Source organism: Mus caroli, unplaced genomic scaffold (genome assembly GCF_978045245.1).
Source record: "Mus caroli unplaced genomic scaffold, Mus_caroli_1 scaffold_4, whole genome shotgun sequence".
NCBI lineage: Eukaryota > Metazoa > Chordata > Mammalia > Rodentia > Muridae > Mus > Mus caroli.
In genome coordinates, this window is record NW_028227259.1 from 145,177,072 (window position 1) to 145,201,374 (window position 24,303).

A 24,303-nucleotide genomic window follows, 5' to 3' on the forward strand; every position below is an offset into this window, starting at 1 on the left:
TCACACAGATCTCACCTGGCCCCCCTTTAAAAAGAGAGTAACTTTTTACTTTTAATTCTGTGCACTTGTATGGGGAGGGAGTCTGTGCAAATGAGTGCAGGTGCTTGTGGAGACCAGTAGAGGGCGTTGGCTCTCCTGGAGCCAGAGTTCAAGTAATTGTTAGCTGACCAGCATGGGTGCTTAGAACTAAACATGGGTTCTCTGCAAGAGGCAGCCTGCATTCTTCACCCTGAGTCATCACTCCAGCTCCATACCATGTGTGCTCTTATAGGTTGCTTTTACAAGAGCAATACGGTAACCTGTTCAGCCACACAGTAAGCAAGGGTAGAGTCAGGACCTGAACACAAACATGGAATTCTGAGGCTCTCAGCCACTCTCCTACAGGCTCCATGTACTTCACCATTGCCATCATCGTCATCACTGCTACCTAACACTGTCACATGACTGCCACCATCACTACTGCTAGAATCACTAATCCCCACCATCGCCAGCATCATGACTTGTACCATCAGCACCACCATCTCCTCCACCGTCCCCTGAATCACCATGGTCATCACTGTCACAACCACCCCCATCCTCACTATCAGTTACCATGATGTGCGCCACAGTCCCCAGCATCTCCACCATAACTAGAGTCGCATCACAACAACTGCAACCATTACTACCACCAGAATCACCACTCACTATCCCCGTTGTCACTATGACCACCACTTTCTTCATCACCACCACCACCACCACCGTCATCAGGCTGTTATCAATACTGCTACCATGGCCATAGCACAATCACCAGCACGTCCCCTCTGCCTCCATCCGAATCATTACTGCCGTTACTGCCCTGATGGAGACCACCCACATTTCATGAGCAGCAGTGGCGCTGTCATCATGACTTCTGCATTCATCCCCAGCCCCACCTCAAAGATCATCCTCGTAATCGCTACCGCGAGCATCCACCCCCTCCTCACCACCATCACCACCCTCTATTTTGTTCTTCCATTTGGGTTGTTTGTTTGTTTGCTTGTTTTTTTTGAGACAGGGTTTCTCTGTGTAGCCCTGGCTGTCCTGGAACTCACTCTGTAGACCAGGCTGGCCTCGAACTCAGAAATCCGCCTGCCTCTGCCTCCCGAGTGCTGGGATTAAAGTTGTGCACCACCACATCTGGCCATCACAACCCTCCGCGCCATCACTAATTCTACCACCATCAAAGGAAAGGAACAGAACAACAACACGGGCACAGGGGACAAGTCTGAGCTGTCATATCTGTTACCTGAGCTGGACCACAAACAGCACCATGGCCCCAGTGGAGGGAGAGGAGAGGTCTGGGAGATGTGTCAAGGAAGGAAGCCTGGCTCTCCATGTCTCCTCAACCTAGTCCTGCACTGAGGAGAAGGAGGCCGGGGGTCATGAGGACTCCTGACTTTAAAGACACAGGCTCCCCATCTGGGTCACCAGCAGGATACGGCCACCTGAACTTCCTACGGCAAAAGCCAAGCCCTTGTCACCACAGCTGTGCACATCTGTCCCTGGGATTGTAGAAGACGCGGCCTTCAGGGTGTAGGGCATAAACACCAGGGGGCAGGAGAGGCTGGCTCCATCCTTGCCTTCACTGGATGGACACCTGCCTCCATCATTGCTACCATCACCACAGGGTCACCTAACTGCAGGCGGCCCCCAACGCGCTTCAGAGGCCTGGAAAGTATTCGGAGGTGAGGAAGTTCATGCCTCTCACCTCCAGGCCCCAGGCCCCGGGATAAACCTTACCTCTTCTGCTGCCAGGTGTGTGGGATGCTGCAGACGATGGAGCTGAACATGAGGGCTGTGACAAAGGAGAAGAGGGCCAGGTAGATGAGGCCCTCCACACCATCATAACAGAAGCCTGTCAGAGCCTGCACGTAGTCCTGAGCAGGAAGAAGAGACACAAAAGAGGGGACAGGGAGAGAAATGGGGACAGGCAGTGAGACCAACTTGCTAGGCCACACTGGATGTCCCTTACATGAGGCGGGGTAAAAGACCCCCCCAGCATCCCAAGGACCACCCATCTCTTTCTGGGGGCTCCCCTCTGCCCCGCCCCCAGCTGCCCAGTGGCTTTACCAGGTGCAAGCTGCGGCAGTCCACCAGGGCAGTGAGGTGCTGGAGATTCACTTCCGTGCCATTTAGCACCTCCTGGACTCGGAGCAAGGGATCCTGGGGCAGAGAATTCATAGAGCACTTGCTTGGTGTTAGCATAGTGACTGAGACCCCCAAGGAGCCATGGGACCTCCTGTGTCCTTCCATCTCAGGACTAGGAACCCGCCTCCTGAACCTGTCCCTGTACAGCCTCAGTAGGGCTTTCAGAAATGCAAGTCTGGGTTCTGAGCCTTGGAAACAGAGGGACCAGGAAACCTACAGATAGCTGTCCAATGTGGTCACTGCTAAGAAGACAGATTTAATTAATTTTATCAAGAGTCTTGCTCTACTATAAATGGTTTCAAACTCATTATCCTCCTGCCTCAGCCTCTTCAGTGCCGGGATTAGAGGTGCATACTACAGACCTGGCTAGATTTCCCTCATTGACACGGGAGAAACTCACTCACTATGTGTCACTGACTGGGCCATTCTCTTAAAAATCTTATTTTAGGAGGCAGAAGAAATGGCTCAATAGTTAAGAGCACTGGCTGCCCTTTGGAGGGCTCAGGTTGGATTTCCAGCACCTACATGGTACCTCATAACTGTCTGTGATTCTAGTTCCAGGGAATCTGATGTCCTTTGGCCTGTACAGGAACCAAGTACACAAATGGTGTACACACACACACACACACACACACACACAGGCAAAACACCCATGCACATAAAATAAAATTAAAAATCAATTTTACAAAAGTCCTATTTTAGGCTGGTTGTGGAGGACAACCCTGCAAGCCCAGCACTCCTGAAGCACAGGCAGGAGGGTTGCTGCACAGCATGGCTTTTCCTTCCTTTGTGTTGTTGTTAAAGATAGGGTCTCACTATGTGGCCCACCTGGCTGTTCTCGAACTCACAAAGATCCACCTGATCCTGCCTCTGAAGTGCTGGCACTAAAGGAACGTGCTACCTCACCCGGCTGCAGAACATTAGTAAAGGCTCCCTATGATCTGGGATTCCGTGCTAGGAAAACAGAAAGGCCCTGGTGTGACAGACTGAGCTGTGTCCACAAACCGTGGGCTAAAGGCCCAGCCCAGAACCTCACAGGGTCACAGTTTGGAAGGAAACCTTTCCTTTTTGCAGGGCTGGGATGGAATCCAGGGCCTGACAAGCACTTTACCACCAAGCTAGTGAGAAACAGGATCTCACTGGAGCCCAGGCTAGACTGTCACTCTCTATGTAGCTGAGACTGACCTAGAAGACCAGATCCTTCCCTAGTGTTTACCAAGAGTCAGGTGTGTGCCACAATACCCAGCCAGGCCTTGTTTTTTGAGATGGGGTTTGGCCATGTAGCCCAGGTTAGCCTAGAATTCAAGATCTCGTCTCAGCCTCCTGCATCCTATAATTATAGCCATGCCACGATGCCAAGCTTGTATTACTTTTTGGTATAAAAAAACAAAAACACTTATTAACATCTTATGTGTGGTGTGTGTGTGTGTGTGTGTGTGTGTGTGTGTGTGGTGTGTATAAGCACACCACAGTAGTCGTATGAATGTCAGAGGACAGCATGTAGGAGTCACTTCTTTCTGTCCATCATGTGGGTCTCTGGGATTGAACCCAGGTTGTCAGGCTTGGTTGCAGAGACCCTTTCCATTCTGAGCCACTTATCAGCCTCTCAAATATTTTATAAATCTGTGGGAAATGTCCAGGGAAAAAGAGGGAGGGTGAAAAGAAGGGGAGCAAGCAAGACCCTCGGGTTCCCAGCAGTCAGGGCCACCCTTGCCCACAGCCCCTCACCTTGGTGGCGGGGTACTCCCGGGGGACGTTCCTCAGCAGCTCCGCGACAACATCTTGCATTTCCACCAGAGCCTTGTGGCTGCCCGACAGCTTCTGCTCCACAGAGAAGGGTGGAATCCAGTGGCTGCCAGCTACTACTCCTCACACCCGAGCCCTCCCAACATGGGCAGCCCTCAAGGCCCCAAGTGGGCCAGGTATGTCTGACTCCACCCCTTCTCCCTGAAAGTACCCACACAAGGGACAAAATACACACCCCTGAGGTGGTAACAAAAGCCTGCGTTCACTTCAGAGAGCAAACCAACGCATTTGGAAATGTATCTTCAGATGCCAGGGTACCCTCACCCCACTAGCGTTAACAGGGGTGCAGGATATGGCTAACTGGGACTGCCAAACTCTTCAAATGCCACCACTAGGACCCCTGAAGAGATGACATTCTACAAGTGTCCCCCAGGGCTCCTCCCATATCTGTTCACATTCACCAGTCAGCCAGCCGCTGTCCTGCAGGGCTGCTGAGGGAATCCCCAAAGAATGAAAGGCATCCCAAGGATCCCCCATCATACAGGTTGTCCCAAGCATGGGGCAACAGGATTAGCATCCCCAAGCTGGGTTTGCATGGAGCCTAAGGGGCTAGCAGCTTCAGATTGGGCTTGGAGGCTGGGCCTCTCCCCACACTTAGGACCAGCCTAGCTCTCACCTGCTGGAAGGGGTTGGTGGCACGGGGCGAGCAAGCCAAGTAGTATTGCAAAATGTCTGTGAAGAGAGGGAGGGGGCTGAGCGCAGGTCCCGTCTGTGTCTGCAAGCAACGACGTGCATCCCTGCTGTCCTCAAGCCTGCCTGCCTGTGTCTGGGTATCTACACGTGCCAATGCTTGCCAATGGTGCCTGTCTGCATGCATGTGCTCCCACATACTTGTATGTACATGCATTCACACACACAGACATGTGTGTTTGCATGTGCGTGAGGCTAAGCCAAGACCCTGTCCTCAGAACGGGGCCCCTGAAGTGTGCAGGACACTCGGAGGAGGGGGGATCTTCTTGCTCTGAAGCACTGGGTGGAACGGGGGGTCCCAGTAGCCGCACTTAGCCTTAGGGTCTGCATCCCATTAGGTTTCTAGGGCTGCAGGGGCTGCAGGAGGGCCATGGCTCCTCACTTGACCCTGCAGCTGGGTGTCAGAAGTCCTGTTGGTTCCACCTTGAGGGGACATCCCTGCCCACTTCCACCTGCTCAAGCCTCCACTGTCTGGGGCCTGTGGTTCTCCAACAGCTTCTTCCTTCCTTCACCCTTCGGGTCAGCCAGCAGCCTCGCCAAGTGTTTGTTTATTTTATACTTTTGTGTTTTTTGAGACAGTCACATCAAGGTTGAACTTAGAACCCAAGATCCTACTGCTATCACCTCCTGAATACTGGGGTTCCAGTGTGTGCTGGGTCCAATCTCAGGATGCGCTTACAAGGATACCGTATCACATCTTGGGCCCATCCCTTTCTTCCCCACTACAAGAAAGCCCATACTCCCAACTATGGCTCAACCTTCCGGCTTCCCACCCTCTCTGTTCCCAATTAGCTGCTTCACAAACACAGCAGGGGCTTCTGTCTCAGCCATCCACTAGAGATGCAGCCTCCTGTTTAGCAAGTGTGTCTCCCCTTGGCTGCCTACAAGGTCTGCACCTTGCCTCCCTGAGGTCAAAGGCCTGTGAGGGCAAGAGCTGCTCAGCCTTTTCCACCTCATTGTCTGTCCCGGGTCATTTCAGTCCCACGCACAGCCACAGACTCACCCCCACTCAGTACTGAGTGCTCCTCCACCATCTTGGTCACAAAGGTGTCAGGGTCTACGCAGAAGTCGCTGGAGCCCTGAGGCGAGTAAGGCAAGAAGGGGCTGGTGACCAAGGTGGGCCACCTAGAGTTCTCAGGGACAGTCCACTCCCCAGGGTGTGACCTTTGTTCAGGGGACAGAGTGCAATGCAGGAAACATGGATTTGTGTGACCAGGGCGAGATGAGCACTTCTACATGTATGGCTTCCTCCTCCCCACTAAAGCCTATCAGATGGCAGTTCCTGGGCCCCTGCCACTCACCACAGACACAGCCAGTTCCAAGCCGAGCGCACCCCAGCTGATCACCAGGGCCAAGACACCCAGCAAGCAGACCCTTGGGACAAAGAAGGCCTGTCAGGCTGGGAATAGGAGACATGCCACACACACACACAGCTGCAGTAGAGAGTGCCAGGCCCCCAGAGCCTGGGCCTGAGAGGTCTGTCACACAGGACGCCAGTAAGCTCTCCTATGGCCTGGCCTCGGAGCCACTCAAGGCCCAGGACCAGGACAAATGTTCCTCCTGGCTGAGATGGGACTCAACCCATACCTGGGGACAAATGAGCAGCCTGGGCTTGGCTAGAAGACCCAGGGACACCACAGGTACATCCTATTTATAAGAAACCATGATCACAGCAAGCCCCACAGCTACGCCAACAGCACCAGTTAGTCTGCACGGCTGCGTCCTCCCTCCCTCCCTCCCTCCCTCCGTCAGGCCTGCTCCAGCCTCCATGGGCCTCTCTGCTCTTCTCCATACCCCCCAACTGCAGGCCTGCAAGCTCACACGCACTTCCTTCTCTAGTGTCAAAGCATCCTTTACTCTGTGGGCCTCTGTCCCCTCTCCTGGAGCACTGTGAGTGCATCACACATTGAAGAATGGCCTGACCCTGAGTTTGCTTTCTGCCTAAGCGTTATCAGCCTGACCCTCAGCTTCAGCGCCACTATCGTTGTGAAGCAGGTAGGTGCCACTGGCAGGGGCTGGAGGATTCTCGGGGGCTCAGCAGTGCCAGATCCACATAGTGACTGAGAGGTGACTGACTGTTCAGGTGGAACCGTGACATCACCTTGCAGCCTTCCCATTGGTAAGCTGTTATCCTTCTTTCAGAGGTGATGGGTTTGGCGCCAGTGGGTCACTTGTTCAAGGTGGCTGACATGGTAAATAGCAGAGCTGGGCTGGAACCCAGCTGAGACCTGGCCAGGTGGCTTATAAGTTGCCCTGTGTAGACTCACAGGGAGGCGCACATCTGGCTCATGACCATAAACTGGAAAGTGGCTCATTTCAGGGAGGGGAAGGCTGCGCTTAGGGAGATGCTCGTGGCCTGAGCCCCATGAGTCTCACTGTCGGGGAGGAGACAGGCTACGTTACCTCATCCCATCACCCCATCCCTCTATCCCTGGACCCACAGGAGCCCACCCCCACTCTGACTCACCCAACCAAGATACCCTTGGAGCTTCGGATGAGGCCCACCAGCACCAGGAGGCAGATGATAACATCAAGCAAGAGCAGGCCCAGGTACCCCAGCCACCTGTAGACACACACAGGCCTAAGTCAGGCACAAATACAGGTGAGTGGGGTAAATAGCCTGGGACTTTTTTGGCAGGGTCTTGCTATTTAGCCCAGGCTGGCCTGGTACTCCCAACCCCTTCGCCTCAGCCTCCCCAGTGTTTGGATTACAGGTGTATACGACCAAGACGGACTTAATGTCAGTCCTTGAAGAAGACAGCACCTCCTCCCAGGAAGATTCTTGCTATGACTGGCAACTTATAAGGCCTCAGAGACTAGGCAGAAAGTAGCCCCAGAAGGACGATGCTCTCCAGGTAGGGTGGACCCTGGCAGGAAGGTGGGAGAGAAGCTTGGCGCACCTGTACCAGTCATAGAGGTCAACCTGTTCAGCTAGCGCCTCCAGCGACACTCCAGGGTTCCTCCAAAAGGGGATGGCAGCGGTGTAGCCCAGCAGGGTCCCCAGCAGGGTCTGCAGCCGCTGCACAGCCCTCAGTGGCTCCTGCCGCCCAGCCAGCTGCCTCTCCAGGCTCTGCAGGTTGGGCTCCGCTGTGCGGTTCAGGGCTGCAGCCGTGTCCCACACCTTTAAGAAGAGCAATATAAGTCAGAGCCAGGTGCAGAGCGGTCACCTGCACTACCAGATGCACACAGAAGGTTCTAGAACACACAGGACTCTCCCCAGCCAGCTACTCACGCGGTCCTGGACCCCTGCCACTGTGCGGTTAGCATGGCGTAGTGAGTAGGTGGCTCGATGAACGCCATCGCTGGTCTCGCCGTTGCCGTAGAATCCCACTGCGATGCCCGCGCTAGGGAAGGCAGAACCATTGGATGCAGAGCTTGTAGTCAAGCAGGCCTGGTGTTGATGGCCCCCAATCTCCTTACCCCTACCCCACGTCCTACCCTTACAGTTTTATTGGCTCTGCTTCTTTTCTGGCCCTATCCTGTCCTCCAAGCCCTAGGTCCCACCTATCTTCTCACCCTGCTCAGACCCCCTCATCCTCTAGTCTCTCTAACCACGCCTCCACCCTGCCTCCATGTAGGCCCTCCAGCCTCCCCCCCTTTCGTAGGGCTCTCCAGCCCCCTCCCTCTGGAACAAATCTCAGGCCTGATCCAGCCCTCTCCAGCTTACCTGCAGACCAGTGTGGCGATGATGACGCACCAGGCGGTGCAGCAGCAGTCTGCGTCAAGGTGCTCGTCTGTCTTCCTCCGCCGGCAGCACAGCCAGAAGGAATAGAAGAGCAGGAAGAGGAGGTCTAGGGCCAGGCAGGCCAGGGCAGCGGCCCCCAGCAGCAGCAACGCCTGAGAGCGGGCAGGTAGATGCAAAAGGCATGCTGGAGTATGTATGGGGCTGGGGCACACACAGTCCCATGTCAGCCCCTCTTCCCAGTGGCTCTGCACATTTTAGTCTGCATAGTCAGACACTTTCCCCAATAAAGAAACTTCAGAAGCCCTGTGTCGTGTCAGGTGGCACATGGCTGTAATCCCGGCACCCCGGAGGCTGAAGCAGGAGAGTTCCTTTGAGTTGATATTCAGTCTGAGCTACATAGTAAGTTCAAAGTTATGGAATAAGGAGCGGAACTCTTCCAAAACCAACCAAACAAACAAAAAAAGAAAGCTAGGACTGCAGAGATGGCTCAATGGTTAAGAGCACTAGATGCTCTTCCAAGGGACAAGGGTTCAACAAAGCAACCACGTGGCAGCTAACAACTGTCTGAGACAACACTCAGGAGGCAATCTGACACCCTCTACTGGCCTCTGGGGATATGAAGCATGCATATGGTACACAGACATGCAGACAAACACCCATGCATATAACATAAAAATAAATCTTATTTTAAAAACAACAACAACAAAAAATCTGGGTCTGTGAGACAGCTTAATAGATAAAGGTGCTTGTTCCAAGACACCCTGAGTTCAATCCCGGGACCCTCGTGGTGGAAGGAGAGAGCACCCCTGAGTCGGGAAGTACTCTCACCTCCAGATGTGCATCATGCAATGTTTCCTCCCCTACACACACACACACACACACACACACACACACACACACACACACGTTAGAGAAGTCGACAGGAAGGACAGGCCAGTAAACAGGAAGTGTGCTCTCAGCTCACTTCCTGTGCAGGGTTCGGAAACAGTGGTGTTGAACATCAAGTACAGGGCAACTGGGGCAGCCAAGAGATGCTAAATGGTTACTTTTTCTGACCCTACCCAGACTGTCCCCAGGCTCCGTGACTCTGAGCCTCTCCTGGACTCACCCCCCTCTCCTCATCCTCCCCAGTCAGAGAGGGATTGCTGATGGCCCTTGGACAAGTGTGCCCTCCTTGGAGCCAGTCAGAGGAGCTATGGAGGCACAACCACTCTGCCCAGCTCCCTGGGGACCACAGGCTGTTCCATCAACAGCCCTGGCAACCCCACGGGCCATTTCCCAGGAGACAGTTGCCAGGCAGCGAAAGGATGGCGCTCCCTGCCCTCCCAGAAGCCAGCTGGCTCCTACACCTGGAGACAGGCCTCCGCGCTTTCCATCTGGATATGAAGGTGCTTCCTGCACGTTCAGTTAATGTGGACCAAGAACCAGGGTTCTGGGATCTAAAGCCACGATGCTGCCCTGAAGGCTAAGGGGCTTGTGGCACAGTGCAGAAAAAAAAACCCTCAAGCGAAGGCCAGAGCTCTACCAGGATGCCATGCATAACCCCATCCCCCACCAGCTTCACCTTGTCCCTCTACACTGTACCCTGTAACTACCTACAGTTTGGATGCAGCAAGACACTGGAGCTAGGTATCTTGCTATGTTTGCAGGGTATAATATAAAGGTCCACTATCCTTGCACAGAGGGGAAACAGTACAGTGGGGGTGTGCCAGAGCCATCTTGTGAGCCTGACTGCTTACATCAGAAAGTCCTCCAAAGCCCAGGAGAGCTGACCCAGGAGTACACAGACAGGTGGGGACAGGAGCAGGCCAGCTTGAAGCAGGCAATGGAGACAGAATCTAGGACCTTCCAGTCATAGGGCCTGGACATAGACAAGGCCCTGCACAGTGGCCATCAGTAAGCACCAGCATGCTTGAACTACCCCATCCCCTAGATTCCCTCTGGATCTGCTGTCAGCCTGCTCATGCCTAGACATGGAGAACAGGTACCAATCCTATGTAGGTCTCCTCACACGTTAGAGGCAGAGGGCTGTATAGACCTGTGAGAGCAACTGACCACTCTCTCCCTGGGTGCCACTCTAGGACTCCCCGTGTTAACAAGCCCCATTTTGGCCCTAGTTCTAGAACGTACACCTCTTCACAGGAAGGGAACTGGGGATAGATAAATCCTAGAAACACAGCAGGCACCAGGCTTGGACCACATCCTCCCATTTGTTAGAAGAGAAGACATGTTTTGTAAGGTATGTCCCACGACAGGATCTGGGAGTAGGGGGTGAGAATCCTGTTCACAAATGGTACTACTGTGTTGCAGAGGGATGCTTACAAAATGCCACAAGATGACAGGGACTTACTGGGCCCCAGCAGATGACAGCCTTTGCGCAGGGAGGTGATATTGGTATTTACAGAAGGGAGTGAGAGGGGCCCTGGATAGATGAACACACTGGTCTGTGAGATGGCCCAGCAGCTACAGGCTCTCGCCATCAAGTCTGAAGACCTGAGTTCAATCCCCGGGACCCACACTGTGGAAGGAACCAACTCCTGCATGTTGATCTCTGACCTCCACATGCACTCTATGGCATGTACGTGAGTGCACACACACATACGCACGTGCACACACATAAGTAGAAAAGATGGGCAGAGATGTTAGCCAATCTGCAGGCAAAGAACAGACAAGGTCGGGGCTGGTGAGATGGCTCAGTGGGTAAGAGCACCCGACTGCTCTTCCGAAGGTCCGAAGTTCAAATCCCAGCAACCACATGGTGGCTCACAACCATCCGTAATGAGATCTGACTCCCTCTTCTGGAGTGTCTGAAGACAGCTACAGTGTACTTATATATAATAAAAATAAATAAATCTTTAAAAAAAAGAAGCTTCTTATGATTAAAAAACTGTACTAAACATTAAAAAAAAAAAAAAAGAACAGACAAGGTCAATGTCTGAACCGGAGTCAGCATCGCTGGGGGAGGGGCCCTGGGAAAATACACAAGCTGGCGGATACACGGGCTTTGACGGCTACCTTTGTGGAGAGCCCTAGGAAAGCTACCTGCCTTCAGAGGGGTGTGGGGATGTCGAATAACTGGGGTTTACAGTCAGGGGAAGCACGTACCCTTGTCTACATTCAAGTCTGTGTTCATACATCTGCTCACAGTTGTACCCACACATACTAAGTATCAATAGGTGTGGCATTGTGGGTCCCAGGGCGCCTATGCTCTTATGGGATGGTGGCACACACCTTTAACCCCAGCACTGGGGGCGGTGGGGGAAGCAGAGGTGGGCAGATCTCTGAGTTCGAGGCTGTCCTACACAGTGAGATCATGTCTAAGGAAAATGTTGAGGGGGGGGTAGGGAAGAGAGAGGAGAGAGGCCTTAAGAAACCCCATGGTAGAGGGCAGTGGTGGCACACTCCTTTAATCCCAGCACTCGGGAGGCAGAGGCAGGTGGATTTCTGAGTTCGAGGCCAGCCTGGTCTACAAAGTGAGTTCCAGGACAGCTAGGGCTACACAGAGAAACCCTGTCTCAAAAAAAAAAAAAATCCTATGGCCACCCCCCCCCCCAAGGAAAAAAAAACTAGTACCCTGGGGCTCAAAGAAAGAGTGTCACCTAAAAATCTCAAAGCTAGTCAAAAAAAGGTAGTGACAGTCACACCAGGTGCCTGGCATTCTCTATCCTCCTTACTCTCAGGGCAGCCAAGTGTCCACACCTGCTCTCCTCTCCCATCCTGGTCTGGCCGATTCTAGGAAACTCCTTCTGAGCACATTTCCACCCCTGTGTCTAGGGGTCAGCTTGCTATTACCAGTGGGATACTAGGACATGATGCCAGGCTCACGCAGGGGACGGACGGGATGCTGCTGCCTTTGTACTGCAAGCTCTGGAGAGACTATCCTCTAATCTACCCAGGACCTGGGCCCAGAGAATGTGCTCAACCACAGCAGGAATGAACTGAGAACCCCTCCCTCAAATCACAAGAAGCCTGGGGGAACTTTCCAGCACGACCTTATTCCCTCCAGATGGGGCCAGCTGTCATAAAGCTCAGTCAGTCCCCGAGGCCAGGGACAGCCAGCTGAAACTGAGCCCCAGGAATGGACGAGATGGCACCCTCCGGTTTACACTTAGGGGAAGCTGATCAGCTTAGACACTCGGAGGCCCTGTGGGACGGCTGGCTGAGACAGCCTGACATTCTTCCCGAGTCCTTGAGGCCAGAGCCCAGAGGACACGCGTCCATGGGGGCACTAGGCCAATGGACTCACTGACAGGGCAGTCACCACCGCCCACAGGCCACCTAGAATGAGACTAGGAAAAGCCACTCAGCAGCTCGGCTCTGACCACATGGAACTTTCCGTCTTCGGTAAACGTGATCCAGAAGCTCAGTTGGGTGGGGCGGGCACCCATCCCTGTCCTGGGCTACTGGCCTCAGTGTGGGCTGCAGGAACCAGGCTCCCAGCAAAGGTGGGCAGGAGGCAGCACCGTCCCCAGCTCCCAGTAGTCCCCTACTGTGACTCTCTCAGCACCCTCAGATGCAATACTCCTGAGACCTGTTACATATGCACCTCTCATACATGTAAAAGGCCAGGAGCAAACCTCCGGGTGGGATCCATCTCAAGTTAGGGCTTCTATCGCAGTGACGAGACACCCATGACTAAAAAGCAAGCTGGGGAGGAAAGGGTTTATTCAGTGAATATTTCCAGATCATAGACCTTCTTTGGAGGAAGTCAGGACAGGAGCTCAAGCAGGGCCGGAACCTGGGGGGCAGGAGCCGATGCAGAGGCCATGCTTACTGTCTTGCTTCCCATGGCTTGCTCAGCCTGCTTTCCTAGAGAACCCAGGACCACCAGCCTAGGGATGGAACTGCCCACAATGGATTGGGCCCTCCCCTATCAATAATTAAAAAAACAGAGCTTAGGGAGGCAGAGCTTAGGGAGGCATTTCCTCAATCTAGGTCCCCTCCTTTCAGATACCTCTAGTTTGTGTGTCAAGTTGGCATACGACTGCTAACACAGCACTGTTGAGGCTCGGAGCCCACCACTGTGGAAGCAACTGGACAGTCATCTAGAGGGGGCATAAAGCCATATCCTTCCCGGATAGAGATGAGCCCCCAGGGTCCCATCTGTCTGCCTGGAGTAGGGATAAGTCACCAGAGTGGACTAAGGATGTAGGTAGGCCCAGAGTGCATTCCTCCTGGGCCACCAGAGGGCTCTAAAGACCCCAACAGCACAGTTCAGTGGCCATGGGAAACAGGAAGTAGAAGTGGGCCATGTACACTACCACTGTGAGGTCATGGGCTCCTGGCTGGGTACCCTAGGAGAGCCAGGGCTCAACGACGGACGGCCCTGTGACATAGAGCCCAGGAAGGGGTCAGGGAACAGGAATGGACATGGACAGAAGGCAGGGAAATGGTAACCTCTTCTATGTACAGAAAGCTTCAATGGTAACCCTATATCTGCCAGAGGAAAGAGATAAAATATGAAGTTGGGGGGAGGGGGTTATTATCCAGAAGGCTGGCTGGGTCAGGCTAAGACTCCCTTTCCATCTTGGACTAGAGTGAGGAAAGGGGAGGGCCCACCAGGCTGAGCCCATGCCCAGGGATCACGAGGGACACACAAGTAGCAGGGCATGCATACAGCTGGCTCAGCATGTATGAGCCACAGACCAGACTCCCTGAGGCTGAGGTTTGGGGGTCCCAGACTACTAAGTGGAGTCAACCCATCTGTGCCTCAGACATCCAGTGCTGGCCAAGAAGCCCACTCTCAACCCCATGGTGGGGGCCCAGGGTCCTCCACCCACTGTCCCTGATGGGCTGCCAGGGTGCTGAGCTGGCTGCATGACCATGGGCCCCCCACCCCCAACACACTGGGCTGAGGAACCAGCGATGCTGGCCAGAAATTAAAAACAGATTTTCCATCGGGCCAGGCTTGGGTTTCACAAATTCCATGACAGTGAGTTCGTGGCAGGGCCGAGAGAGCGGAGTCAGTTGATGGCTGCTATGTGGAGCAGGGGGGAGGGGGGAATGGGCGCCCAACTTACTACCGCTGTTCTCTCACCCTGAGATTTTAAGTTGAAGTACCCAGAGCTATGCAGTCATACACTAGTGTCCCTTGGGCCTCATTCTAGAAGCATCCACTGTCAGATATGCTGACAGGCCTCTCCCTGAACCTCAGCTCAGGGAACCCTCAGGAAAGTGTTCCTGTGCCCCCATCTCCAGCAGGGCAAGTGGCTCCCAGCCCTGTGACACAGTTCTCAAGATGCCCATCAGAGCTTCTCTGTTCTGGGCTACAGCAGCCACCCAACCTGGACCAAGGACATCAGAAACCACTAATAGATATGTGCACCCCAGTTTGACAGAGCTATACAAGGGACTTCAAATTCAGTATGGTCTGGCCTACATGGTCACATGTCCAATCCCTCAGTGACCATGTAAGGTACTTCCCATCTCCCCGACCCCAAGGCCCTGGCCCCATGGCAAGGTTCCTCTTTTAGGCCTTCCTGGAATTGCCTGTGGGGGAGGGGAGGGGTGCAGGCAGGCAGGGGAACCCACAGTGGCTCCAAAGCTGAGTCCACAGAGAGAGGCCAGGAGCCCCAATCCATGTGTCCATCCCAAGGGCCTCTGCCTCGAGAAGACAAGAATGTCCAACTCCAATACTACTTGGGAAACGGGGGGCAGGGGGGCAGAAAAGAGTTTGAGCCTAGGGGGAAGCCAGGGGGAGCAGCAACTCTGGAGAAAGCTCAGAATGGCTTTGGGGAAGTCTGACCCCAACCTCTACCCAGGAACCTTTGGATTTGATTTTTGTGTTTGTCGGTAGACAGGGTCACACATAGCCCCGGTTAGCCTCAAACTTCCTATGTAGGGGAGGGTAGCCTCGGCTTCCCAACCCACTGCCTCTACCTCTAAGTGCCCGGATTACAGGTGTGCACCACTGCCCTGGTTTTGATTGAACTTTGTTACGGGCTAGGCAAATGCGCTACCAAGTCAATAAGCTACAAAACACGATTTGTTGTTTTAGTGTTATCACTATATTTAAATTCATTGTGTGGGTGTGTGTAGCCATGGATGCCACTGTACACTGTGGCAGTTGGAGGGCAACCTTGTGAGGCTGGCCTTTCCTTCCCCTTTATGAGGGACCTGGGGTCTGAATTCAAGTCTTCAGGCTGTACACCAAGTGTTTCATTGAGCCATCTCAACGGTCCCTTTGCTTGCTTTTGTGACAGGATAGGCAGCCATGCTGGCCTCAAACTCATGAAATCTCTGCCTCAGCCTCCCAAGTGCTAGGACTATCGGCACCTGCCACCTACACCTCCCTAGCAGAGGCCTTCTTCATGTACTCTTCCGAGACAGGATTTCTCTGTGTAACCCTGGTTGTCCTGAACTCAACCAGGCTAGCCTTGAACTCAGAGATCCACCTGCCTCTGGGATTAAAGGCGTGTGCCACCACTGCCTGGCTAGAAGCCTTCTTAAAGCTTCTTCTAGGGACTTCTGGGGGGCCCAAGACTGCATGGCCAGAGATGGCTGCTGTGCTGATCATGGTTCTGTCAGAGGCTCCTATAGCTGCAGCCATGGTAGAGCTGAACACATGGCCTGAACAGACAGCACAGCATTTTCCTGATCTAGGCAGTGTGGCCCTGGCCACCCACCCTGAATAGAGAGGGTGCTATGGTTCAGGGTCACAGTTCCACCATCCCTGGCCATAAGTAACTACTGATTCAGACTTGGTTCATGATACTCGCCTGGGACTCAGTAATCGGCCCCAATGCACAAGCATGCACAGCCAAGTGGGTCTGGTAGGGGACTTGTCCCTGTTCCTTGTACCATCATCTTCCACCCAGGGTTTGCTCTAGAAGCTTCCACCCAGCTCTAGTCTTGGGGGGAGAGCAGAGTGGCGGTGTAGAAGGGGTCTGAATGGGGCCTTTTCTCTCTTGCAACTTCAGAGCTCTCTGGTCGGCACTATGAGACGCTGGGAAGCACCCAGAAGTACTGAGTCTGAACAAAGGCCAGAGATGTAGCTCTGTTGGTAGAACACTTGCCTGGACTGCACGAAGCTCTGGGTTCCATCTACAGAGCCACTGCTCCACCCAGAGGGTGCTCTAGAAGACTCCACTTAGCTCCAGAGAGGGTCGAGTTTCATGGGGTAGTGAGCAGTGGAGGAGACAGCTCGTCCTTAACGTCCTGGGTTTAAGGATGGCCCTTACATGAGATGGCTCAGTGGGTACAAGGCTCCTGAATAACAACTTGAGTTCAGGTATCCAGGGCTGGAGAGATGGCTCAGCGGTTAAGAGCACCAACTGCTCTTCCAGAGGTCCTGAGTTCAAATCCCAGCAACCACATGGTGGCTCACAACCATGTGTAATGGGATCTGGCGCCCTCTTCTGGTGTGTCTGGAGTAAAGTTGAATTTGGTGGTGTGCATCTGAAATCCCAGCACTCCTGTGGAGAGTGAGATGGGAGGCAGAGGCAGGAGAATCCCCGGAAGCTTGCCAGCCAGCTAGCCTGACACATGCATGGGCAACGGACAAGAGACTCCTACCTCAAACAAGGCGCAAGGACAGGAACATGCACACTTACATATCATACACATACCACACAACACACACACACACATACAATTCAAAAACAAAACAAACAATTTTTTAAAACAAGACAACGCTTGGGGTGTGCCTCAGTGGCAGACCACGTGCCTAGCATACACCAGGCTCTGGGTTTGATCTCCAGGATTGGGGTGGGGGTTGGGGAGGAAGGAAAAGACGAAAGAAACATGGCAGTATGCAATACAAGTCGGGTTTCAAGTGGCGTCATCCCAAAAAATGCAAGCGCATGGACGGACTCCAGCTGGGCGGCTCCTTTATCTTTGCATGGTCGCTCCCCCCCGCGCCCCCCCCCCCCAGTGTCCCACAGATGCGCACTGCCCGTGTAAGCTGGAAGCAGGCGATAAGGCTGCTTTTTCAGACAGAGCTCATTTCCTGAGTAGTCGGGAGGATGACAATGAAGCCAGCCCTGCCCAGAGGACACAGCCAGGCTGCCAACCTGCTTGCCATGCTGCTAACCTTGTGCACTGAGGGGCTCAGCTCTTTTGAGCCAGCTGCAAGCTCTGGGAGCAGATCTCTGGTCCCAAGGGCTATTCAATTAGAGCTTAAATAGTGGCCTGTGACACAGGGTGCCCAGTGCCTCCTAGGCAGCATGGCCCCCTGTGCCATTCGGACAGAGGGTCTCTGGAATGACACACCTGGGCTTCTCCACCTCACGCCTTTGCCTACTTTGTTCCCGTTATTTAGGGCTCTTTCTCAAGCCCTGACTACACCACCTAGGTCCCTCCCTCCCTTTTAATTGATGTTGCAGCAGATCAAACCCAGAGCTAGGCAAGTGCTAAGCTGCATTCTCTACCCCCACCCTACATACCCTTTTTACAAGATAGGATCTGCTAAATTGCTGGGTTTGAACTCATTCTGCAGGCCTGAATGGCTTTGAACTTGACTACTGAGTAGCTGGGATGACAGGTTTGCATCGCCATGCCTGGCTTCCCGTAAGTCTTATCGGGCATCTGAGCCTCAGGACTGATGGGAAATGGTCCCACAGGCTGGCTAAATAGCAGGCAAATGCTACCAGCTATCTGGATGGCTAGTGTGCTGCTGGCCCTCTGTATACCAGGGCTGGGCTGGTGCACAGTGAGTCAGAGAGAAAGCTGGGGAGCCCCAAACCTAGGCTGGTAGTATCTCCTCCAGGAAGCCTTCTCAGACTGCCAAGCCCCACAGCCCCTGCTCTTGACCCCATCATTAGCAATAACAGCTCTCCTTCAGCAAACATCTCTGGGCCTGCCTTGAACTGATAGAGACCATGAACTAGACATAGAGAAACTGGAAGCAAAGAACATGAATTGGATAGAAGCAGGTTCCCAGGGGCTTATGGAGGATAAGTAAGGAGATAGTTACCCACACCAGAATGAGGTCAGAAGGTGTCAATACTCTACTCTGAGAGGGGTCTGATGCCCAAGCCTAGGGACTACAGACAGCCAGAACAGGACCAAATGAAAATCAAAACACCAGTCAGGACAAGCTGGCTGTGGGCCATGTCAGGTCCCAGAGCCTCTGGGTCCCGTTGTGTCTACTGCTAGGACACACAGATGCCTGCTGGGGATGGCCCAACTCTGGAGGAGCCTAACCAGCAGCTCCTGGGGACTGCCTGGTAAGAAACCAGCATAGAACCAGACCAGACTGAAGAGCCCCTCCCATCATGAAGATGCCAAGAGCTTCCACCAGGTGAGTGACTCCGGGTGGTCCTTCCACTCAGCACTGTCACAGGCTTCTAAGAGGGGACGGACCATGCTCGGAGACACTCAGTTCTAACACTACAGTGTGCAACCTCCCACCATCTCCTGGGTAAAAGCTGCACGGCGTGCTGATGCTTCATACTGGTTTTACATATATACACTGGTTCTGGACTGGTTTCTCACCAGTCCAGGTAGCAGCAGGGTCTGAGATACCTTTGCAACAGCCAGTCCACCCCTGCTGTGGGGTCCAGGAGGTATGGGTAAAAGGTCTCCCCCAATGCTTCCTGACTGAGGCTAAGCCTTAGGATGTACAACACAGACAGCTGCACAGCCCTGCGTGAAAGGAGGCAAGAACAGGCAGCTCCACACAGGGCCTGACTGGGAGTCTAATTGTGGGTTCCATCAGGCTCCAGACATTGGGCCATGAGTGCAAAAGACAAGCCTGGTATCCCCAGGCTGGGAGACACAGCAGCTTTCTTCCCTGAGGGACACAGTTCAGGTATGGTGGGCTACAGAGAGGGTACCCTAGGACAGGACAGCCATCCCGACATGCATGTATACACAACCACACATGGAGTTAGCAATACCTCACCAGGGAAGATGGGATGGAGCCTGTGAGAAACTATTATCCACCCGCCCACCCAGAATGGGAGCTCCTGACTTTCTCCCCACAGGCGACCCTGCAAAACCATCAGTCCCAATTTCAAGATGAAGTGACGAAGCTCAGAGACACTGAGCGGTTGCCTACAGCATCAGCTCAGAGGGCAGGGGCACCATGCACATCCATAGCCCTGGCTTTGGGAGCGGAGGCGGCGGGGGATGGAGCCAGGCTGGGTTCCACACCGTGAATTATTCAGTGGCTAATTCTGCTCCTGGGAGAGGAGGCAGGAGGGAGCGTGAGTCAGAGGCCTCCCACAGTGGAGCAGCAAAAGCAGGCAGGACCAGGCTCAACTGGGGCCACAGAGCTGCGGGGCCCATAGATCTAAAGACCTACAGAGCCGGGCCTGAACCACTCACTACCTTCAGATTCCCAAGAGCTGCAGGGACTGAATCCTCACCCTCTCCCTGTCACCAGCATGTTCCTCCTGCAGCAGAAGCAGGTGGCAGCCCACTGACCTCAGGAAATGCTACCTGGCTGCCCTGTGTGCCAGTGGACCATCAAAACTGACCATCGGGCAAACCCTAGGTAGGCAACTTTCCAAGAATAGCTCATAGAGTTCTTCCAGGAAAGAGCATAACAATACCATCACACAGTAAGAAAACCACACGTGTCCCCCCACCTCACCCGGGCCTGGTCTTCCCCACAGAATCCCCAGGTGAAGTCCCGGTCCCGGGTGCACCTCCTTGCTGTCTCTCAGGACTCAGGTTTTGCTCTACCCCTCACACCTGTTCTAATCTGCTCAGGAACACCATTAGCTGCTGAAGCTGGGTCAGGTAGGCAGAGAGTGGGAGCAGGGACAGTCCTGTGTTCTCTCACCCTCAACTTCGGTAAGATGAGGATGGCGGCAGAGATATTTGGCACAGCCCCAGGAGTATTTGTTCCCCAGGCTACTGTCCCAGGAGCCCCCGGAGAGAAACTGTGAGGTGCTCAGTGACCAAGTGGGCTGATCATTCTTTTTTTTTTTTTCTTCTGGAATCTGGAGCAGGAAGGAAAAGCCCACAGCCCTGGTCCCCCTGCTCTGCACTCAAATGACAGTGGTTCAGTAGTGGGGGTGGTGCTGGGACTTGGCAGGACGCCAGACTTAGGGCTTCGCGGGGAGAGGGCTGCCAAGTGCCCCATGGCCCCCAGCCCAGACGGAGGCCCACTCACCCCACTTCAGCCAGGCCTCATTTTCCACGCTGGGTAGAGAGACTGCTGGCACCCTGGTTTCCCACAACCACATGACACCCTGTGTACATCCCACAGCCTGACCGTGAAGCAAGGGGTCATTAGTAGCCACAGAAGGCTGGCGATGGCCCAGGCTCCTCACCCACCAACAGTCTGGCAAAGGGATTCCCTAGCTGGGGAAAGAGAATGAGGAATACCCTCCTGCCTGAACCCAGGGATCCAGCCTTGGCTAGCGGGGGGCTCTGCTGGGGAGAAGCTGACTGCCCAAAGGATGAAGACGGGCCTGCCAGGAACCCATAGGATCAGAGGGGGGTCTATCAGGGGAGGGAGGCAGCTCCGTCAATCCGGATCGGAGGCCCTGGTGACACAGAGGAGCTGAACACCTTCCAGGGGGTGTTCGACGTTAATCCCTGGAAAGGTTATCAGTGAACGGGAGGCGACTCCTAGAATGAAAGGGGATGGGAAAGCTCCAGCTCCTTGGGAGGGGCCATGACCCGGGGCCCCTGACCCGGCACCCGGGGGCGCGCGTCACCTGCTGGTAGTCGGCGTCCTCGGGCCGGAATTGGCTGCTGGTGGCCTCCCACCGCAGGTCGAAGTGCGGCAGCCGGTGCAGGAGGCTCACCCACCAGGGCGCCGCGTAGCTGACCCCGGCCATGACGGGCGGGCGGCCACGGGCGCTGCGCCGGGCTTTCCTCGCTGCCGGATGCACGGGGCTCAGGGACCCGCCGACCCCTGCTCAGCTGCCCTCATCGTGCCCGCTTCCAGGGGCCCTGGCCCGGCCCGGCTCGGCCCGGCTCGGCCCGGCTCGGCTGCGCTCGGCTCCGCTCGGCCGCCCGCGCCCGCCGCCTCTTTGTTCACCGCCGCTGCCGCCGCCCCCTCCGCGCACCCGCCCGCTCGCCTTCAGGCTCCACCCCCACACCGCCATAGGTCCACCGCCCTCAGGCCCCACCCCAGCCATCCTCCCCGACCTTAGGCCCCGCCCCACACGCTGCTATTGGCCGGCACCACGCAGACCCCGCCCATACCAGGGCAGTCTCTGCCTCCGGACTGCCATTGGCATTTCTCCCATAGGCCTTGCCCCCTGCGTTGCCATTGGTCTTTTTGCCTACACCTCTCGGCTTAGGCAGGACCCTCAACCTCTTCAGCCATTTCTTCCCTGTAGACCACGAAGTCTGGAATCCGAAGCTCACGTGTAGCTTCCTCTCCGACCCATGCCTTTGCTCTCTGGTTTGATCTGGTTTCCACGCAGCCCTCATAAGGACCTGCCAGGGAACCAGTGACCTGTCTCTAGGATGGACATGATCTGCATTCGGGAGCTGCAGCTGTGTGCTCTTGGGCAAATGACTTAGCCTCTCGGTATCAGTGTTGTAGTCTGAGAAAAGGCGTTGCGGAGATAAACCGAGTGTGAAGTGCTCAGAACAAAGCCTGGCGCATAAGCCATAAAGCCGCGTGTAAGGCGATAATGGGCAGATAGGTTGACTACCCACCTGCTTTAATTTTAGTTATGGGACCAGGGCTTTATGCATGCAAACCAGGCACTCTACCACCGACCTAAATCCCCAATCCTCTGTTTTACTTTTTCTGTCGCGGGATCTCTGTAAATTGCTCAGCCTAGCCTCAAACTTGGCAATCCTCTTGCTTCAGCCTCCCAGGTACTGGGATAACAGGCCTGAACCGCCGCACCTCACTTGCTTGCATCATTCTAAAGATGCAAAAGGAAGATGTGAAGAAAGTTCCCTGTTTCCCATCTTGGAAACTAGGCTACTGGTCAGGACACAGCCTGTAGAAAGGTCATGGGGGCAGGGGGGGAGTTCTTGCTGTTCTCCCCGGGGTGGAGCAAACATATCCACTTGTCTCTGTCCACTCACAACCCTGTGGCCTTATGTTCTTAGAAACTAGACATATGCAGCTTCTCCATCGGCTAGGTAGCCTCACTCCTCAGCTGGACAGTGGCTTCCTGACAGACCTGTCTTTCAGTTCATGCAACTGCCTGAGGCATCTCCTTCCTTGCACTCTGGCCGGAGGGCAGAGGCCCTTTACAGAGCTCTGGGTTTCAATGCTCTGGATGGCTGGAGGAAGCTACCTAGCTGGGAATCAGCCTGGAGCGATAGGTGAGAAGTTCTTAGGCTTCTTACTCCAGGGCCACACAGCAATGGCTGTTCTCCCTTGCCCCACCCCCAGGCTGAGCTTTCCTCCCGGTGTCAAATGAACACTTGCCAGACAGAGTCAGTGCAGCAGGTGAGATGCCCAAACCTGGCTAGATTTCCTGTAGTCAAGAGTAGCTCTGCCCCCAGCTCTGCCTTTAGGAGTCTGTAGTTCCAAAGATGAACAATAACATCAGAGATGGTCATCACAGGCTGGGAAAGTTTCTGGCCTCTGCTTCAGCACCTTCCATAGAGAGCCCTGTAGCCTTGCTTAGTCCCAACAACAGTAACTGGTGGCCTAAGGTTCATACACATAAATGTGAGATCTGGGAGTTACCTCTCCCATCACCAGAAGTCTCACCAATTTGGAGATTTTCTTGTGATCAGGCTACAATACCTGTGCATTACATACTCACTATGATGGACAAATTTCAAACCCCCCAAAAATGTGCAAAAGCCAGGTATGAAGTCACACACCTGGGCAGCTGATCACAAGTTTGAAGCCTGGTACATGACATTGCAAATCTGAAGTCAGCCTGGGCTAAGTTTTAAGACTTTATCTAAAAAGGGAGGTGGAGGAGGAAGGGGACACAGGAAATGTGCTAATTTTGATTCATTAGTCGTGTGTTTGGTCAGTGAAACCCTTTCCTGGGGACAGCTCCTGAAGGAAAAGTTACAGGGGTCTGAAGTAGAAGAAGCAAGGAGGGTGGCTGAGCAGGTAAAGGTCTTGCAGCCAAGCTTGATGAGTTCAAGCCCACCCTCCACATGGTCCACCAGAGACTCCACACATTGTTCCTCTGACCACCAAGTGTGCGCTGTGCACAGAGTAAAAAATTAATTGTAAGGGCTGGAGAGATGGCTCAGCAGTTGTAAACACTGACTCTCCTTCCAGAGGATTCGGTTTCAATTCCCAGAACACACATGTCAGCTCACAACTGTCTATAGCTCAGTTCCGTGAAATCTGACACCCTCACACCAGCATCCTTGCAGGCAAAACACCAATGCACACAGTAAAAATGTTTTTAATGTAACAGAGAAAAGATTCCCTAATACACAGCGTCGAACAGGACAGATAGCACATCCCTGGTGGAGCTGAGTCCCCACCCTAATGCTGCTCCATGAGTTACTGTCGAGAGGAACCTCAGGAAATTGGTAGCCTGTCTCCCGGGAGAACGGGAGTTAAAAGAGAATGCCAAGTAGTGGCTGTGGGCACAGGGCAGGAAGGAAGGCCCTCCACCCTGCCCACTTTGGCTAGCTCTGTCTGGCCAGAGCTGTGGTTATTCTTCCTGCCCATCGAAGTACAACGATGGCTGGAAGCTGGACTTTTGACCACTCTCTAGGAAGAGGAACTGAGGCCCAGGTCCCACCATTGTCCAGGAAATCCAGAGAACCAACCGCCAGTCAGGAACCAGCATGGATTGGTGTCAGGCCACCAACCCTTCCCTCACCAGTTCTTCACCTCTGAAGCTTCATCAGATTGGAGATTTTCTTATGATCAGGCCACAATGCCTGCGCACTACATAATAACTCACAATGATGGACAAACTGTGTTCCCCAAAAGACATGTGCAAAAGCCAGGTGTGAAGTCACACACCTGGGCAGCTGATCACAAGTTTGAAGCCTGACACACACACACATTGCAAATTTGAAGTCAGCCTGGGATAAGTTGTAGGACCTTATCTAGAAAAGGAGGCAGAGATCTACCTGCCTCTTCCCTCCTTTCTCCCTTTCTC

At 54.1% G+C, this 24,303-nt stretch overlaps 1 protein-coding gene across 2 annotated transcripts in view; it reads right to left on the bottom strand.

Annotated features, from left to right (window-relative positions):
- The window catches only part of Ttyh3 (tweety family member 3), a 28,287-nt gene extending 7,003 nt beyond the window's left edge, over positions 1 to 21,284 (bottom strand). For both annotated transcript variants that reach the window (XM_021163610.2, XM_029477769.2), the window contains exons 1-11: positions 20,959 to 21,284; positions 8,330 to 8,499; positions 7,895 to 8,006; positions 7,563 to 7,783; positions 7,130 to 7,225; positions 5,964 to 6,036; positions 5,666 to 5,741; positions 4,589 to 4,644; positions 3,895 to 3,987; positions 2,089 to 2,181; positions 1,759 to 1,895 (exon numbers count right to left, since the gene is read on the bottom strand). In XM_021163610.2, coding sequence (XP_021019269.1) covers positions 1,759 to 1,895; positions 2,089 to 2,181; positions 3,895 to 3,987; positions 4,589 to 4,644; positions 5,666 to 5,741; positions 5,964 to 6,036; positions 7,130 to 7,225; positions 7,563 to 7,783; positions 7,895 to 8,006; positions 8,330 to 8,499; positions 20,959 to 21,081 — 1,250 coding nt within the window. In that variant the 5' untranslated portion in view covers positions 21,082 to 21,284. The remainder of the gene's footprint in view (positions 1 to 1,758; positions 1,896 to 2,088; positions 2,182 to 3,894; positions 3,988 to 4,588; positions 4,645 to 5,665; positions 5,742 to 5,963; positions 6,037 to 7,129; positions 7,226 to 7,562; positions 7,784 to 7,894; positions 8,007 to 8,329; positions 8,500 to 20,958) is intronic.
- Positions 21,285 to 24,303: the final 3,019 nt, after the last annotated feature.